Below are 18,568 nucleotides of genomic sequence, written 5' to 3'. Positions count from 1 at the left end.
TAAGAAACAAATGGTCCTAACCTATGACCTTGTAAGTTTAAATCCTTTAGAGTTTAGAGTGAAAATACAAAAGGAAGACTTAGACAAAGCATGACCGAGACATCTCTTACTAGCAACAGTAATGCTATTCTCTCTGATGTTGCTTTAAGGCCAAAGACATGTGCACAGGTTATATCTTTCTTGTGTCAGTCATTGAGAACTGCTGATTAAAACTAGTCAATGAATAAATTATAGGATGTATTTTACAATCTTAATATCCTACACAATTATATACAGACAGAGATAACATTTAAATATGTATTATTCAAAAAAGGCAGTTTTATTGAAGTCTGACGTACACACAACCTTCCAGCGTTAACATAATGAGAGTTCTTTTAATAAAAAAGTGAAACAAGAAATCCCAAAGCACTTTCAATCGTTCTATCTCATATTTGCCTAAAACAAATTGATATTATGAGAAAGAAAACATTCATTTTGCATAGTAACAAAGCACTTTGCATTTTTGATGAAATACATATCATTTTTATGTTCAAATAAATGTGGCTTTTCAAGGCCTATGCTGAAATGCATCTAAGTTTTAAATGTGTAAAAGCAACACTTTGATTCCTCAAATAAATAATAAAACAAAAGACCTTGTTTGTTCTTTGAAGCTACTGACAGCTCAGCACCAGCCCTGACAGTGTTATGCAACAGAAGGAGAATGGTTGATAACACACACACGAATGGGCAGGACTTACAGTTAATGCAGAAGAATGACGTTTGCACCAAATTAAGAATTATGTATAGTTGTCGTACTCAAAAGAGCATTGATATCTAGACATGAATATAACTTAGAAAGTAGTCTACCACAAACTTTCATTCATTACAGTCCAAAGCAGATACTACAGAATTATAATAACAGTAGTTTGTAGTTTAAGGATTTGGCAAAGCTCAAAGTAAAAGGACATGTGTAAGGGCCACACATCTGCTTACCAAAAGCAGTGTTTTTTTAATCGCATCTTCCTGTTGAACAGTCACAAAGGAGTTGGCAGTATCTTTGGCGCCTCCTAGCTGGGTGAGGGAGTAGGACTGTTGTCTGTGCTGATATGAACCAAGCAATCACTGGACTTGAGGCTAGCCATAGACTTACAGCTGGGAAGAGAAGCCAAAGAGCCACACAGGCCCATCATTGAAGGAGTGTAGTCCTTTTCTAGGATTAAGATAACAAACAAACAATTTAGATACCACTTTCAGAGGACAATTCATTTGCATAAATGTAAAAATGCAAATACCGGCGGTACACCAGGGTCCGTTCTGTTTCCCTTCAATCCTCTGAGAGTCTGAATCCAGCACTGACAATAGCTCCGTGCTCGGGAAGCTCCGCCTAAAATATAAAAAAATAACCAAATCTTCTGTTGAACCTTGGTTTCCAGGCCAACAGAAAGGGCACAGTAGCCTTCAGAGGCTAGAGACCATCCAGCTCATCCAGATCAGATCTATGTCTCACTGGCAGCAGGTGAATATGAACCAGTGGATTCACTCTGCCACTGCATCCAGCAGATCAGATTGTGGATGCAAAACAACTTTCTCTAGTTAAACGCAAATAAGACTAAACTCATAGTCTTTGGCCCACAGAAACATAGAGAAAGTGTCAGCAGTCACCTCCAGTCTTTCCCTCTTTAAAAACTTCAAATCAGGCTAGAAATCTAGGGACGCTAATGGACTCAGACTTGAACTTCAACAGCCACATCAAATCAATAACATCTGCACCTTTTTACCATTTAAAAAACATTGCAAAAATCAAAGGTATACTGTCAAAACAGACTTGGAGAGACTTATCCATGCATTTGTCTCCAATAGGTTAGACTATTGAAACAGCCTGCTCACTGGCCTCTCCAAAGGAGCGTTAAAACAGCTGCAGTACATCCAGAACACTGCTGCTCGGGTCCTGACTAGAACCAGGAAGTATGAGCACATAAGTCCTGTGCTCAGGTCTCTGCACTGGCTTCCTGTAGCTCAAAGAACAGACTTTAAAGCAGCTCTGCTTGTGTATAAGTCTCTCCATGGCCTAGGTCCAAAGTACATCTCTGACATATTAGTGCTGTATGAACCAACTCGCACTCTGAGGACTTCAGGGACTGGCCTCCTGCTGGTGCCCAGAATCAAAACTAAACATGGGGAATCAGCGTTTCAGTTTTATGGAGCTAAAACCTGGAACAGTCTTCCTGAAGATGTGAGACAGGCCTCTATATTGACAATGTTTAAATCAATGCTTAAAACGGTTCTGTTTAGCTGTGCATATGACTGAAAGGTTTATTCTCTGCACTCTCCTCTTTTAATGTTAATGTTATGATGATAATAATAATAATAATAATAATAATAATAATAATAATAATAATAATAATAATAATAATAATAATAATAATAGTTATTATTATTATTATTATTATTATTATTATGTTTTGATTTGCTGTGTTGTGATTTTAATGTCTTTCTCATTCTGTAAAGCACTTTGAATTACTTTGTGCATGAATTGTGCTATACTAATAAACTTGCCTTGCTTTGCCTTGAATTTCAAAATAAATAAATACATCCCAAAATACAGTCAAACACATCATTGGCACTTTTCCAGTCTTAATTGGTGTCGGGTTACACTCGGCTATAATAATGCGAGACGGAGACCAACGGACCAAGTAAAACTTTAGCAACACAGACCAGGGTTGACTAGCTTACAAATGGCACATATAAAGGGCAAAGGATATAATCTAAATGCACTGCAGAACCTATATACACAGATATAACAGAAGCACACAGGACACTAACACATTTCTAGCAATAATATAACATGGAAAAAGTACAGAGATATGCAGAAAAGGGAAGTGACATTACTAATGACATCATCTACTGCCACTACAAAATAAAATAACTATGTACAGCTGTCATCAATTCGATCCAAAATGTATGATAATTTATGCACAAGGATGGCATTTTTCTGACAACTTAAACATTGATTTAACAAAATAAAGGTGATAATGGTAATTTATTTTTATTTGCCAAATCATAATTAATGTGATTTGTTTACATGGTGGTTGCAGGTAACAGAACAGAAAAATATGTTACATCTGCTGTCCATGTCCAATTAGGACTCTTTAGACTCATATCATAGGCACTTTAAGTAAAAATGACTACTCAGTCATTACTAGTTACTTTTTTTTTTTTTTGTTACAGTTTTTAGCCGCATTTTAGTATCTTATATGTATATGTATGTATATGTATAGTTTAAAGCTAAATTGCGTTGTTTCAAAAAGCAATACGCATTTTCTCTGAGCTCTGTCCAATCAGAGGAGGTGATTCAACAATGTTATGTGTGTTTGGAAGTTGGCTATAAAAGGAGCAGGGACAGCTGTGGATTGGGATGATTGGGACTTGAACAGTACTCAGTACTTAAAATTTTAAATGTAATTAATAATTACACTTACATGGCAAGAATTTTACTCAAGTACAATCACAGGTTTAAAAAGCCATTCAAAATACAATTACCCAAAAAATCTACTCAGTTACAGTAAGGTGAGTATTTGTAATTAGTTACTTTAACCCCTTAGATATTTTTTGGTCTTTTACAACAAATATGTACAGTTATAAACCATCTAATTAATCATCAAACCTGCGAAACATCCGAACGTCTTCTTGGCTGTTGTATGACTGCAGTGAGGGCCATTGGTTGATCAAAGGGATAGAAATATTCTTTACCAAATGGCTTGGGTCACATGGTATCAAGCTAGTCCTGTCAAAATACATATTTCACAGATAATTGTTGAAAATCTTCATATAACATATTCATCATATATTCATAATTAATCAGTATAATCAAACCGAATTGACTATTAAAATATTGTTGAGTGTTTTAATGATTGTTTATAATTCTAGACTCTACAAATGCTGAAGGCCTTGCCAAAAGCCCTTTAATGACAGAAAGATGCATTATGAAATAAATGTCTCTAAAATAAACAATTTGTGATTTAAATTATCAAATTAAATTAAATAAATGACAATTTATCTGTAAATATTCTCTAAAATCTAGTAGCCTTCAGCAAGCCTATTTTCTGTCTTTATCTGGTAAAGAAATTGTATTTAAAAATGTCAATGCACAATAAAAATTGTGGACTGGACTCGCCAACTACTACAATTGCAGCCCAACTAAGGTTGTCAAAACTTGTTAGAAGTTTTCAAATCTGAGAACTTCATACTCACATCTGTTCCTGCAACTCTAAAATTATGGCCTCTAGTTCTTGTTTCTCCTTCAGTGTTTGGCTTTGCAGCTCCTCCAGTCTGGACCGGAGCTTCTTGTTTTCAGTCTCTGTGTTTTTGAGCTGAGATTCACGCAGACGAACTAGCTCCTCCAGATACCCCTACCACCACATATGCACAATGTCAATTCAAAAATGAACTAAATAAACAAAGAAATAAACAAACAAAGAAATAAATAAATACTTTCTGGGCATTCACAATCTTGAATCTTTGCTCCATCTTGCGACACTTGTTGCTCCAACTCTCATCATCAGTGACTAGGGGAATATAGGGGTGTTCAGGAATACTGTCGTCACTAGTGCTACTGTCAACACTTCTTCGATCATCTTCATCACTGAGATACTCATAACTGTAGAAACAGTAGACACATGATTAGATACATTACAACCATGACTACATTATGCACTGTTTGTACCTTTGTGTAAATTTTAAGTAAGGGGTGTAATCAATAACAGCAGGTGATTTTCCATCCAACGCTTGCCCTTTGAGACAAAAACTATAAAGCCAAGACTTATTAAATATAAACATCTAAAATCTGTAGCTTAACAGAAACATTTGTGTCGCTCTCACCTAAAATCAATGGCTCCGAGTCCTATAAGCATGCCTGTCAGCACACTGGATTCCTCTCTCAGCATGATGGCACCTTCTCCATAAAACTTCCTGAAGTGAAGGTAATAGTTATGGTTAACAGAGAGTATTTAAAATGTATTAGCTACTTAATATGAACTTATTAACCTAGTAGTTCTGCTGTCCCTTAAGGCAGTAGCTATGTACTCAGACAGCCTTTTCTCCATCAGTGCTACTCGTATCCAGGCACGACCCTATATAGTTGAAGAGATCATTTTGCTATTTTTATTTAAATATATCATGGACATAGAATAACATTTTATTGTAATGTTTCCGTATAATATGCGTTACCTTTGCTCTTGAGGCATTGATGTTTTCCATATTCTCAATGCTGTTGATGCAATTGTTTGGGACTTTAGAACAAGCCAACCGTATGAAGTCCCAAAAACTCCGCTGGCCATCAAACCAGCTTGCAGACCCTGATTGATAACAGATATAATACACTTTTTAAATATTGTACAACCAACAGAATGACTAAACTTTACTTTGTTACCTTTGAATTTGTGACTGAGGATATGTTCAAGTATGGCTGCAAAGTTCATAAATTCTTCTAATGAATCGTCAATGGGTTCTGCGGTGTACTTCTCCAGCAGTGTCTTAACAGAAAACCTGTGTAGGAAACTTAAGAAAACTTAATAACGAACTAACACTTTTTTTTTTTTTTTTTTTAAGTACTACATGGCCTTTGGTTGGATCAATGAATGAATGAAAATGCAAATATATTTTCATTAACATAAAAATATAAGATGATTCATATTATAATTCATATTTGTTGATATAGCCTACATTGTCAGTCTGCAAGGTACTGGTCTACTTTATCTTTTTACTCACAGATGATGTAATCCATTTACTGATAGGAATAGAGTCATATGAGCTTTCAGGAAGCTATAATGTAATACTCTTAGTCAGGCAACATTGGTTGTAAGGAGGATGTCCTATTTATTTACTGTTATATGCTGATAATGTGTTGCACCAAAAAGAGTAATTTGTGTTTTCATGGAAATTCTCTTATCAAACCAAACGTTAGTGTCAATTAAGACATTCTGCAGCCGTTTACTTTGTGGAATTCTGACATCATAACGGTCAGGCTATTATCAGCACTGGAGTCATCCAAAATGGACTATTATAGGAGACAAGGTCTGTTCAGCATTCCATACGATTCAAAGAACATACGTGATCAAACATACATGAAGAACATGACTTGACCACCTCTGAGGGAATCCTTGACACAGAATATTAAATAGTCATTGTTCTGGGGTAACAAAGCCTCCTTCAGCTGGCCACTATCATTAAAATGGGCACCTTCACTGTACAGTGATAGCCAGACCATGGTATGACCCAGATAAGTTCATCACTGTACTCACCTTGACATCGCTAAGAGTAAAACAAAATCAAATAATATGAGGACAATACATTCTGAGTTAAACTTAATGTAAAATATAAACAAATATAACAGATTCTGTAAAATATTGCCTATTACTGCATCTGATCTAATCTATCTGTCCTGACTCAAGCCATACAGGCCTAGGTCAGTGTAATGCCTTCTCATGTTAGGTTAGCATTGTCTAAAACGTGTCTCAGCAGAACTCTTTTACCCACCCCCATAGGACTAATAGGGCTTTGCACTGATGTACAGGTCTTTGCAGCCTCGTATCTGTGTCTCTTGGGTGCCAGCCTGTCCCTGCCCCAAGAAGGTTGTCGTCATAGCAACCACGCCATCAGCGGAGGACAAATACATCGCGCTGACAAAGATGACACGGCTAAAGTGCAAAACTGAGGCTGTTTTAATTCATATAAAGGCTAACCTCAGATTTATCATGTTCAAGGTTTAGCTAACACACGTAATTTGTAATGAACTGCCAGAGGAATACAAACAGCTAAGTGTCCCTTTTGAATGAGTGAGCTGACCTGCACACTGTAATCAGGTTTCTCCTCTCCACAGCCAAATGTCGAGCAGCCGCCTTCGCAGAAGCGTCTCCCGCGGCCATATCTGCCTGTCCAGACCCGGGCTTCATCCAGGACCAGCCAGTGGAACAGACCCCTCCCTGTCGGCCGCGCTTCTCCTCACTGCCTGAAGCTACGACAGAGATGCTCCAGCCCGCATGAGTCTGACTGCCCGTGCTCTCACTGTGCTTTCGCGGTATTCACTCTCCTTTAAATATTATATAGACCTATGTAGCCTACCAACACGGCTCTTCTGCTTTGTAGCCTGTTTACTTCGAAAGGCTAAATTAGAGCGGCATGCAGCAGTAGAGGGTACGGTGATCCAATGATCCAAACCTCTCATCCAGTGTTGTTTCTCCGCCTCTTTTTGACTACGTTACTACGTCACAGGGTCAGCTGGCGGCTGAGTATGACGTAGTGAGAAGATGACAAATAAAATCATATTAGTAATTCGGCCTATTAGTTAGCATTTGGTAAAGTATGCAGCATCATATTGTCTATATCAATAGGATAACCTTCAGTCTTTACAGGAAGGAGTAGGCTTGGTATAGTCATCCTAATCTAGGCTCTATTATCATCAACCAGTCTTGAAACAAAGTCTGTGCAGCAGCCTACAGTGTCATGCTTTACCATCACAGTGTTCAAAATGTCATTTAATGGACAGGTGGTTGGGAGTTGTTCTTTCTTGGTGCCATGGCAGTTGTAATAGGTTCTGTGCTTTTCTGCATTTTCTAATCATGTCAAGATCCCAGTCTGTCCCTGTGTTTCTGTGCTGTCTTTTCCCTGTCTAGTCTATTTTTTATTTTTTATTTTTTTGTGCGAATGAGCTCTGTACTCAGCTGGTTATTCTCGTGTTTCGCCAGATCCCGCTCCTTGGAACTACCCTGCACCTCCGCCTCTGACCCAGCTCTCCACGATCGGTGTGAAAACTCTGTTCAGCTTTTTACCCCAAGTGTGAATATTTGATTTCCGCAGCCATGACAACTGAACGATCTGACCAACATGGATCAATCAGACTCGAGCCGGATCAAACGCTACACCAGGTATTTTCACAACAAGGAATTATGATTGGACAACATTAACAGAGTATCTGGGCCCTTCTTGATAGTAACCAAGCCCTGACCCAACAAGGCAAGGCAAGTTTATTTGTATAGCACAATTTGTACACAACGTTATTCAATGTGCTTTACAGAATAAGAAGGACAAAAATCACACAAATCAAAACATAAATAATTACAAATAATCATAATAAAATTAACATTAAAACAGAAGAGTGCAGAATAAAAACCTTTCAGTCATATGCACAGCTAAACAGAACTGTTTTGAGCCTGGATTTAAACATTGTCAAAGTAGAGGCCTATCTCACATCTTCAGGAAGACTGTTCCAGATTTTAGCTGCATAAAATTGAAACGCTGATTCTGAGCACCAACAGGAGGCTTGTCCCTGAAGTTCTCAGAGTGCGAGATGGTTCATATGACACTAACATGTCCAAGATGTACTTTGGTGCCTATCACTTCATTCGCATAAGGTCATAAGTCATGCCTTTTGGGTTAACCAACACTCCGGCCCTTTTCCAATCTCTTATTAATGATATGCTTTGAGATTTTCTTAATCGTTTTGTTTTTGTGTATCTGGACAATATTCAGATTTTTTTTTTTTTCCCAAGACCCCACAGGAACACCAGCAACATGTGTTCAAGGTCCTTCAGAGACTCCACAAGATCAAGCTCTATGTAAAGGCAGAGAAATGTGAGTTCCATGTCAACAAGGTCAGTTTTTTGGGCTTTATTGTAGGGAGTGGACAGGTAGTATAGTAGAAGTATAGTATTTGTGTGACTGAGTAGCCTACACCCAGCAGCAGGAACCCTTGTGCTTTTTTCTCATGCTGCCTTACACCACCCGAGAGTAACTATGATGTGGGGGACTGAAAATTGTTAGCGGTGAAGCTTGCCCTGCAGGAATGGTGCCACTGGTTGGAGGGGGCAGTGCATGCTTTCCTCGTTTGGACAGACCATAAAAATGTGGTGTACATACAATCCACAAAGCGTCTAATCTCCTCCGTCTAAACCTCAAGCCCAATGTTTGCTTTTTTTTTTTAAGTAGTATTAACTTCATCCTTACGTATCGTCCAGGGTCCCGCAATGTCAAGCCAGATGCACTCTCACACCAGTTCTCCCAGGAAAACACTCCTACTCCTCTGGAAGCCATCATACTGCCTGCATGTGTGGTCACTGTTGTGAGCTGGTAAATTGAAAATCTGGTCCGGGAGGCTCAATGCGCTCAGCCTGATCCAAGTAATGGCCCCCCTGGGTCCCTTTTTGTTCCAGATGCGGCCCGTTCTAAGGTACTGGAATTGGTCCATTGCTCCTGATTTGCCTGCCATCCTGGGGTCAACCGGACACTCTCCTTTCTTAAATGCTACTTCTGGTGGCCAACTGTCGACAAAGACACCAGAGCCTATGTTTTGGCCTGCCAGGTTTGTGCCAGGGGCAAAGCCTCCCACTCGCTGCCCTCAGGTCTGCTCCAACCGTTGGCTGTTCTGAAATGCCCTTGGTCACACGTTGCAGTGAACTTCACTACTGGCCTCCCTGTGTCTCAACACAGTAATACTCACAACTGTTGACCAGTTCTCCAAAGCAGCCCACTTCATCGTCTTGCCAAAACTTCCAACTGCCAAGGAGATTGCGGATCATATAACTCACAATGTGTTTTGACTTGGACATTGTTTCTGACCGAGGAACACAATTCACCTCACAAGTTTGGTGCTCCTTCTGTGAAGGGTTGGGCTCAACTGTGAGTCTAACTTCTGCCTCATTCCCAGACAAATGGACAAACGGAACAGGCAAACCAAGATCTGGAGCCCGCACTGCGCTGTGTGGTTTCCTCCAATCCCTCTACCTGGAGTACCTACCTGCCCTGGATTGAATACTTCCACAACTCCACTACAAGCCTATCCCCTTTTCAAGCCTCCTTAGGTTACCAACTTCCACTCTTCCCATCTGAGGAGAAGGACCTGGCCCTCTGTCCAGCACCACCTCCAATGCTACCAAAGCATTTGGAGAAAGACCAGGGCAGCACTTCTCCAATCTGGAGCCAGGACAAAAGCAGCAGCGGGCAAACACCACTCCCCCGCTTCACAATATTAGTTAGGCCAGTCTGTTTGGCTATCGTTGAAAAACATTGCACTCAAGACCAATGCCTGGAAGCTGTCTCCTCGCCTTTTGGGGCCCTTCAAGATCACTAAGGTCATCAGTCCATCTGCTGTGCGCCTTCAACTACCTCCTTCCCTCCACATTCACCCCACCTTTCTTGTGTCCCACCAGTTCTCACCAGTGACCTGTGCACTCCAGCCAAACCCCATCCTCCCGCCTGGGTTGTGGATGGTCACCTCACGGTCCATCACCTCATTGACGTTCGCCGACAGGGATTGCAGTATCTGGTGGACTGGGAGGGGTATGCTCCTGAGGAACGTACTTGGGTGCTCAGGGCTTGTATTCTGGACCTTGATCAGAGACTTCCATCTGGCCCATCCTGACAAGCCTGGCTATCCACCAGGAGGTGTCCCTTGGGGTAATGGGGGAATGGGGTGGGGTACTGTAAAGATCCCAGTCTGTCCCTATGTTTCTGTGCTGTCTTTCCCCCCCCCCCCCCTCCCCCCCCTTGTCTGTGCCGGGAGTTGGGTGGAGATTCTGGCACCACCCACTACACACTCGCAGCACATGAGCAATTAAGCCTGCACCTTGGGAGCACAAGGGACCGAGGATCTGACACACATCACCAGAGCGTTTGTGTATTCCCAGTACAGTTCCACTTGGCTCAGTCTAGGCTTTTATGCGAATGATCTCTGTACTCAGCTGGTTATTCTCGTTTTTCACCAGATCCCGCTCCTTGGAACTACTCTGCACCTCTGCCTCTGACCCAGCTCTCCACGACCGGTACAAACACCCCAGCCTCTGACCCCTGCTACCCACGACCGGCTCGAAGACGTCAGCCTACGACCCCGCTCTCTATCTGTTCTGTCAATTTACATTTACATTTCCGTGTTTGATCCCCCAGTGTGATTAGCTAAGTGTAAGTCTTCAAGAAAGACAGGACTACACACATTCTTTTGATCTTTATTATGGTAATTAGATTGAATGCACCAAATCCTTTACAGAAGTACAGACCCATGTGTTTCTTTGGAGAAGATTGGGGGCAGTGCTGCTGGTCTGTCAGTCATAGTCCACAGACACCTTTGGGCCTGGGAGCACAGTGTGAAATTCTGGATGTGGTTGTGAGGACGCTTAGGGCAGAGGAGGGTTTCAAATGCTATTGGCAAAGATATTTGCTACATTTAGCTTCTGTTTTTTTAAACTGAACATTCCCGTACATGTAGTCTAGACATATTAGTCACGGTTCTGGTTGACCACTTTCCTGCTTCAAGCCTATAGTTTCTAAGATTGTGAGAAGATGTAGGGCATAGCTTATGTTCCATTTCTACTTCTGTACATCCTAGAAATATATAAATTTGGGTTTTGGTGTCTATTTTGTCTAGGCCATTAGAAAGACATAATTGGGAAAAATAGCTTCTCATGACCCATAAGAATGAACATATTGTGTTTACAGTCTAGTCTTCATTTTTAATCAGGCTATTCTGCAAAAGCGTGAATTATTTCAGACTTACAACATGGTTTCAATTTCTTTCAAAGATGAGAAACTGTCTTGGTCTTCTTCTTGTGTCTGTGATAGAAGCCTTTTCTCTCCACTTTGAACATTTCTGGCAAAAATTGCTGACTTTGACTGATTGTTTTCTGAGTCACTGGGGATAAACCCGGGTAGACTGTTTTTTTGATAGATGGAGGCAGGACTTGGTGGTTGGCCACTGTCATTGTTGGTCATAACACTTCCTGTACTCATTGCACCCACAGTGAAGGAGAGAGCCCTTGGGTGGGTGGCAGAGATACTGTGAGTTGTGGTGTGGGACATCATGCCACCATAATAACAGCTGCCCCCGCTGCTGGTTATCCGGGCTTTTTGTTTGAGATCCAGAGCTAGACTACGGCGCAGCCAGGCCTTCTTCACCTCAGCCTGTACCTATGGGCAGGGAGCATTTGTTGAAAAATGACAATTTAACTTGGATGTCAAGGAAATCTGTAATACACTTACCTCACCATTGCAAAAGCAATAGATGAATGCGACAAAGAACCCCTAAAGAAACAAAGTAATTAGTTTGCCCAAATACTAATATCAGTTTTTATTTATAGTTGAATATAATGTTGTTGTTTTTTTGGGTTTTTTTTTTTGTTGTTGTTTTTTTAAATTGACTTGCATCTAATTTATTTTATTTTTTATTTAGACATTCACGGTTGCCTTAAAACAATAAACAAAATCAAAAGTATTTAGAAATATTTACTTTTAGTGTCATTAAAATGTTTATTATGCAGTAATTAAGTGTGTTCAATCTGAGAGTATCAGAGTGTGTTAGTGTTCTACCTGTGAAGAGTTGAAGAACATCTCATAATGCATTTGCACTTGCCACAGGAGCCCAGACACTTCAGTGTAGGGAAGAGCCATGAAGACCATGTAGTGTACTCCAAACAGAGGCATTAACACCAATGTCGACTTGAGCAGTTTCCTGTATACAATTAAGTGTACATTTATTTACATGTTACTTATTTAAAATTGATTTGTTTAAGAAAGAAAGAATTTACCTGTACTGTTGTCTAGGATCTAGTTTACCTGTGTTAGTTTCCCACAATTTAGAGGCAAGTACGCGGATTATATTGACAAAAAGAAGGAAATTCACCTGCAAAGCCAAACATGCTATTTTTATTTTATGCTATAACAAGAATTTTACTTTATCTCTCTACATACAACAATGGCTGCCAGAATGGGGACCTGATAGATCCACTTCAGGTTTCCAGCGCTTATGTCCCAACACCTGAAAGTGAAACAAGTTCAAATACTTTATCCTGTCATGTCAAACTGGAGTTTTCTGGGTTACATCACAAACTAATTGCAGACAATACTCTACATTCATGCCAAAACTGTATTGTTGTTGAGTTTTGACCCCTTTTGAAAGTCATACTTAACATAAGATAGTGCAAAAAAACAACAACAAAAAAACAACTTACTTTCATAGTTGCTTAAACAAAACACATGCTTACTGTGTGTCTGCCAGTGATGCACGCGCACTGACCCAAATGGACACAAACACTGCTGGAACACCTACCAACAAAATGCATAGTACCATACTGAACAGAAACAGTAAAATAACCCAATAATACAGTTATTTGAATCCACACACTGCTTACCCCATCCAATAATTGTGAGAGCCCAGAGGTAGTTTTTGTCAGAGAGGAAGGCCATGAAGATGAGGCTGTGCAAGTACAATCCCTCTACCAGGATCCAATAATGATTAGTGGCCAAAAAGTAGAAGAAAAATGTCACTGCAACTTTACACCCAGCCTACAAATGAAAACAGCAAAAGTTCATAATGTAAATACACAGTGGACAACCATGGACACATTTCATATATTTCTGTGTACCATGTGTGACTTTTGTCTTGTGAGCTCGAAGTCCATTCTGCCTTCTTCTGCTATGGAGTAAAGCACTGTGTCTTTTACAAAAATACTAATCGCTCGGCAAATGAAGGAAGTGAAGAGGTGAATGTGGATGTAGTTTCGAGTGCAGTGGAGACGTCTAGGAAAAACAAAAAAAATGTTAGGAAAAATTATATAAATTTTATAATATCACCTGCAAATTGGCTTGTAAGTGTGTCACCTGCTTGTCTCATGGAGATACTAGAGAAGTTTAATGCCACACTGTGGAACATTCCAGGCAAAACAATAACACCGCCATAGAGACAAGCAGATGGCAGACCCTCTACCAGAAAAGTTTAATCTTATAGGTCTTACTTGAAATAGCAGAGGATGGACACAGCCACCAATAGAGAAGCCAGTGAAATTGAATAACCCACTGTGTACATGAGGTGAAGCCGTTCAAACACCTTCTAGGTCAAAACAAAAAAATGCCAGGAATACAAGGGAAAATTTACAGAGTGTGAGGATTTTCCAGGCCCCGGGCAAAGGCATGCAGGGATCACCTCATCCTGACTGCGCTGGTTGGAGGTCAGGTATGTTGTGCACTCGCTGTAGTTGGCCCAAGTGCGGTTGATGCTGAAAACCTGCTCCCAGTATCCAGTGCCATCACATTTGCGGTAGGCCCGACCTATTAATGTGTCATTGCTATGCATTATTTAAAGGAGCACTGTATAACATTGCTGGTGGGGGATCTGCTACCAGCTTGTCTCCATGGTTATATCATTACATTGCCTAAAATGTTCCACGGTATGGCATTAAACTGATTTTTAAAAATAAATTATGAGTATTTAATGCTCAGATTTCTTACTGTGAGCTGAGTCAACTTTTTATAGATGTGACAGGTCACCTGGATGTCTCCATTGAAATAAGTGTGGTACCACACTGTGGAATTTTCTATTGAAAGCAATAACATCTCCTTGGACACAATAAGGTCGCATGTCTTCCACCAGAAAAGTTACATAGTGCACCTTTAAAGCAATATATTACATTATTCACATCATTATTACCTTGGTGGTTGAAGTCATAGATGTATTCAGGACACAGTACTGACACCAGCTCTCCCGCTCTGCTCCGAGGCCAACAGATGATCCCATCCCACTCAGGCGGACATTCACCTTCTGCCAATGTGTTGTTTGGAATATTGGATTATTCTTAATGTTTACCTCAGACGGATTGCCTTGTCATAGATGTGTGTGCGGTGCACTACAGTATACAAAAACGGTTGCAACTAAAGCTTTGTTCAAATCTTAAATATAGAAAATCATCACATTCATTGTGGATAAAAGTAGACACAGATTCACTGATGTAATCACAGAGATACCAGCAACAGGAAATTAAATGGTTTATCTGATTCAAAATAAATTAGCAAATGGAACAATTGCTGCCAAATTATATTTTACGAAACGACAACAACAGTAGTGGTCATGTGATGGGCAGAATACTTTGAAAATGTTGTCAGTTACAGAATACTAAATACCTGGTTTAAAATGTATTTTGTAACATATTCTGTTACATGGCCCAATCAGAGTACTGTGCTCTGAATACTTACACTGACTTACTTTATATTAATATTGATTTCTTTTGCATGACTTAATATGCATTCATTTATGTTATTTTAGAGAAGGAAAAAGTACACAAGCACACATTGCATGAGTGGTGTTTTCCTTTTTCTCACTAATAATTTGCAGTTCAAAACCAATGATCAAGTACTGCCATGTAGTCCTTTAATTTTAGAAAAGTATTCTGAACACCATCAAATGAAAAAATAACTGTACCAATATACAGTTACACAAAATTAATATTCGGAATATGTAATTTTGGTACATGTATTTAGTTACTTCTCAACACTAATAAATATAGTACCAATAAGAAGAGCCTTCTGAGCCTTGATGCTGTGTTCACATTTGGCATGAGCACCAATCAGAACATAGATCTGCTCGTCTTTGGTGATGACGTCATCTGAGTCAATCTGTAAAAAGAATAGTTTGGATTGAGCTCAATGCTACAGGCCGAACTGTGTTATTGCAGGCTATTCAATGAACTAAGGGGCAAAAAGTTGCATACTGTACTACTTTTTTGTCATAAATTAACGTAGTCTGTGCTCTTATAGTTTTTTTGTTTTTTTTTAAAGGTATGATAATCACAACCGAACCTGGGTTGCCTGCACGCTAACCTGCACATATAAATTTTTCTTACTCTCAGAATATGATGACTGATTAACAATTGGCTGCAAGTGCTAGGGTTTTTGAGGAGTTCTTTTAGGTTTTAAACAACTGGATTTCAGCAATGAAACTGGCAACCCAAAGGAGTTTCATGAGAGGCTTATCTTGCTCATGACTGGATTATTTGATCAAGAACCATTGTAACATAAATAACTCAACCATCATTTCCGATGTCCAAGAGTACATCAGCATGGCAATCATTATCAGTAAAAGCTAAATTTGATTTGAACTCAAAATCTTACCTACAGTTCCTTTAAATTAACATGCAAGACTTAATAATAATTGTAAATAAGTGTATTTTAACACATTTTGCCTTCTTTCTAAATAGCATGTTACAACTAGCTCTGGGTCTAAACAAATAAGTGGAAACTTCCATACTGGTCTTGCTCTGGGCCTTGCCTTGAAGAAGTGTGTCACATTACGTGGAAACATATCGGACAATCTGACAGCCACAAACATTAACCAAAATCCAGTCTGCTGCCTTCCAGTGTTGTGAAATGGTGCGAGGTGTGATATGTGATGATTCTCTGTTAACTGCAGTTGTTTCTGACCACAGCGGGGTCTTATTCCGTAGACCTGAGCCACTTTGTCCTTCACAAGCCGCTTTGTGTCCGAGTACATTTCACAACCAAACAGCAAAACTAGCAGTGGGCAACTAGGCCCCTTGGAAGACTCGAGTGATCAATAGAGGGCTCAGATAGTATAGGTAAAGTCTATTTTGGCTAGTCTTTTATTTATTGACTACTACCTGCCCATACCATACATTTAAACACTACTGAAATAATTTTTAATATCTAGAGTCTAAAGATCTCAGAGAAGATAATGATAATGATAATAATATGACAGTTTATTTATATTTATATAGACATTTATTTAGATTGAAAAAACTTTGTTTTTGTGGATTTTTTTTAACCATTTTAAGAGATGCAAGTTTTTTGTCTAATTTTCTAACAGAACTAGTCATATCATAAAGATTTTTGTTAGTTTTTGTATCTGACTTTAACATCCTATTGTATATGACTTAAAAATCCAACTTTAACATAAAATAACATAAAATAATTTCGTTTTCCTAATTTAATGTGGTGCACCTGTACATCACATGCTATTGACATGCAGCATAAAGCGGCACAGATCAATAAGGAAGAGTTACTGTTTGTATGATGGCCCGTTTCTGCTTACAGGCCAGGAGAGCACAGACCCCCCCCCCCCCCAAAAAAAAAAAAAAAAAAAAAAAAAAAAACAAAAACAAAAACATCAGTCTTGTTTTTGTGTCATAACTGGATTTGTGTAGTATGTGGGATTTTAAAGCCAAGTGAGCAGCAGGTTGTAAGTCTGTCCTCGCCAACACTTGGATTGACTCAGAGAAAAAAGACCGTGGGGTTTTGTGGTTGCAGGTTCATGCCTCAGTGAGTGTGTGGTGTTAAATAGGTTAGCTAGGATGCATCCCTACATATCCTATGCCTGTTTTGGTCATTGTAAACTCTTTCCAATTTCCATGATGTGTACCCAGATTATATATATATATATATATATATATATATATATATATATATATATATATATATATATATATATATATATATATATATATATATATATATATATATATATAAATTTTCTTCATATGTATCCAATATCTTGGCTTAAATCCATAGTCTTGTGATCAAAGAAAGTCACAGACATATGCAATTTTCTATATTTGGCCCCAAACAGCAGCAGTGCCAGAGTGCTAGCTCTGACTCAAATTCCTAACAAAGTGTCATATTTTATAGTAGAATGTGAAAATGGATTATATAGAAAATTCAAATGTATTCTTTAAACTACAGACTATGACTAAATACAGTTAATGACTTCTAAATTTTAGTTTGTACTTACCAGAGGAACCACTGTCACTATACAGTGGATAAAAGTGAGCATAGAAGTCAGTCCAGTCCACATCTTTCCTGTAAAAATAAATACATTCACTATTGAACAATGTTTGACCTCCTCATCCTCTCCTCCTCAGGAACCTGGATCTTGAAGTTAATTAGTTTCTTATCCCATCAGTGAACAGGTAGATAAGCATTAGCAGAGGAGGACATTGCATCCTTCTTCTTGTCCCAAACATGTGCAATGTGTCAGGTTTGGAAACAGCACAGTTTTGGAGACCCTGGCATTCTGTAGTGAGAGTAAGTGTCTTGGGATGAGGAAGAGCAGAACTGTGTGAGAAAAGCACACTTTGCCTCCTGGATGGGCTGGCTTTGATTGGTTGGGTCTTTCTCCACATTTAACCCTTTATGCCACTCCTCCACTGTCTATCTCTCAAAGTCATAATTGTACTACATTTCTTGATTTGTATATATCTGCAATGAAGTTAAATACATAAAAGTTGGGTGCTGCAATTATAACAAAATACTAAAAATAAAAAAATGGTATTACTAGCCTATTATATCTTGCATGATTATATCTTGGACAATTATATTTTGCATAATTAAATCTTATCTGTATTTTACGTGGAAACAACTTTTTTTTATTTTATTTCCAGGTTTATGATTCTTATTTTAGTTAATTTAGTCAACTTGCATCCATATGGGACATTTTATCTTCAAAATGCATTTTGCATGCGTTGACATAAAGATCTCTTAAAGTAGCATTTACACGCTTTCCATTCATGTACTTCATAAGATTTTTATAGATTGTACAAAAGGATTTATTAATTTCTAATTACTGGTTTGGTTTATTAAAGTCTTAACTCAAAAATAATGCCAAATTTTAAATGTATGCTAACTTCCAGTGAGATTTAATTAGATTTATATACTAAATAAGATCCAAAATCGGTCTCTTTCAGTTTTCAGACTTTTTCCAATTCCAAATATGTGCTATTTTGGCCACCATACATAAAATGCCTTATTTATATGTGAAAGCATT

General features: G+C 38.8%; 2 protein-coding genes across 3 annotated transcripts; both read right to left on the bottom strand.

Moving 5' to 3' along the window:
• Window positions 1-299: 299 nt before the first annotated feature.
• Window positions 300-7,241, bottom strand: rundc3ab (RUN domain containing 3Ab). Of its 2 annotated transcripts, none has more exons than XM_033984636.2 (11): window positions 6,823-7,241; window positions 5,408-5,523; window positions 5,206-5,333; window positions 5,023-5,108; window positions 4,858-4,947; window positions 4,703-4,783; window positions 4,471-4,636; window positions 4,231-4,388; window positions 3,644-3,763; window positions 1,272-1,363; window positions 300-1,189 (listed from the first exon to the last, which is right to left on the bottom strand). In XM_033984636.2, exons 1-11 carry the CDS (start codon window positions 6,927-6,929, stop codon window positions 1,047-1,049), a joined length of 1,287 nt encoding a protein of 428 aa, XP_033840527.1. In that variant the 5' UTR covers window positions 6,930-7,241; the 3' UTR covers window positions 300-1,046. The 2 variants fall into 2 exon arrangements, with proteins under 2 accessions (XP_033840527.1, XP_055085446.1); XM_055229471.1 differs by having other exon boundaries at window positions 302-1,189; window positions 5,408-5,535; window positions 6,823-7,204.
• Window positions 7,242-9,019: 1,778 nt separating this feature from the next.
• Window positions 9,020-17,599, bottom strand: pth3r (parathyroid hormone 3 receptor). The gene is made up of 16 exons (XM_055229823.1): window positions 17,537-17,599; window positions 15,303-15,408; window positions 14,447-14,557; window positions 13,943-14,067; window positions 13,755-13,846; window positions 13,386-13,539; window positions 13,152-13,305; window positions 13,005-13,065; window positions 12,712-12,778; window positions 12,549-12,643; window positions 12,331-12,472; window positions 12,004-12,045; window positions 11,633-11,931; window positions 10,179-10,319; window positions 9,439-9,528; window positions 9,020-9,293 (listed from the first exon to the last, which is right to left on the bottom strand). The coding sequence occupies exons 1-16, from the start codon at window positions 17,597-17,599 to the stop codon at window positions 9,020-9,022; spliced, it is 2,016 nt and encodes a 671-aa protein (XP_055085798.1).
• Window positions 17,600-18,568: the final 969 nt, after the last annotated feature.

This window comes from Periophthalmus magnuspinnatus, chromosome 19 (genome assembly GCF_009829125.3).
Source record: "Periophthalmus magnuspinnatus isolate fPerMag1 chromosome 19, fPerMag1.2.pri, whole genome shotgun sequence".
Lineage (NCBI taxonomy): Eukaryota > Metazoa > Chordata > Actinopteri > Gobiiformes > Gobiidae > Periophthalmus > Periophthalmus magnuspinnatus.
This window is presented reverse-complemented; position numbering and strand designations above follow the sequence as displayed.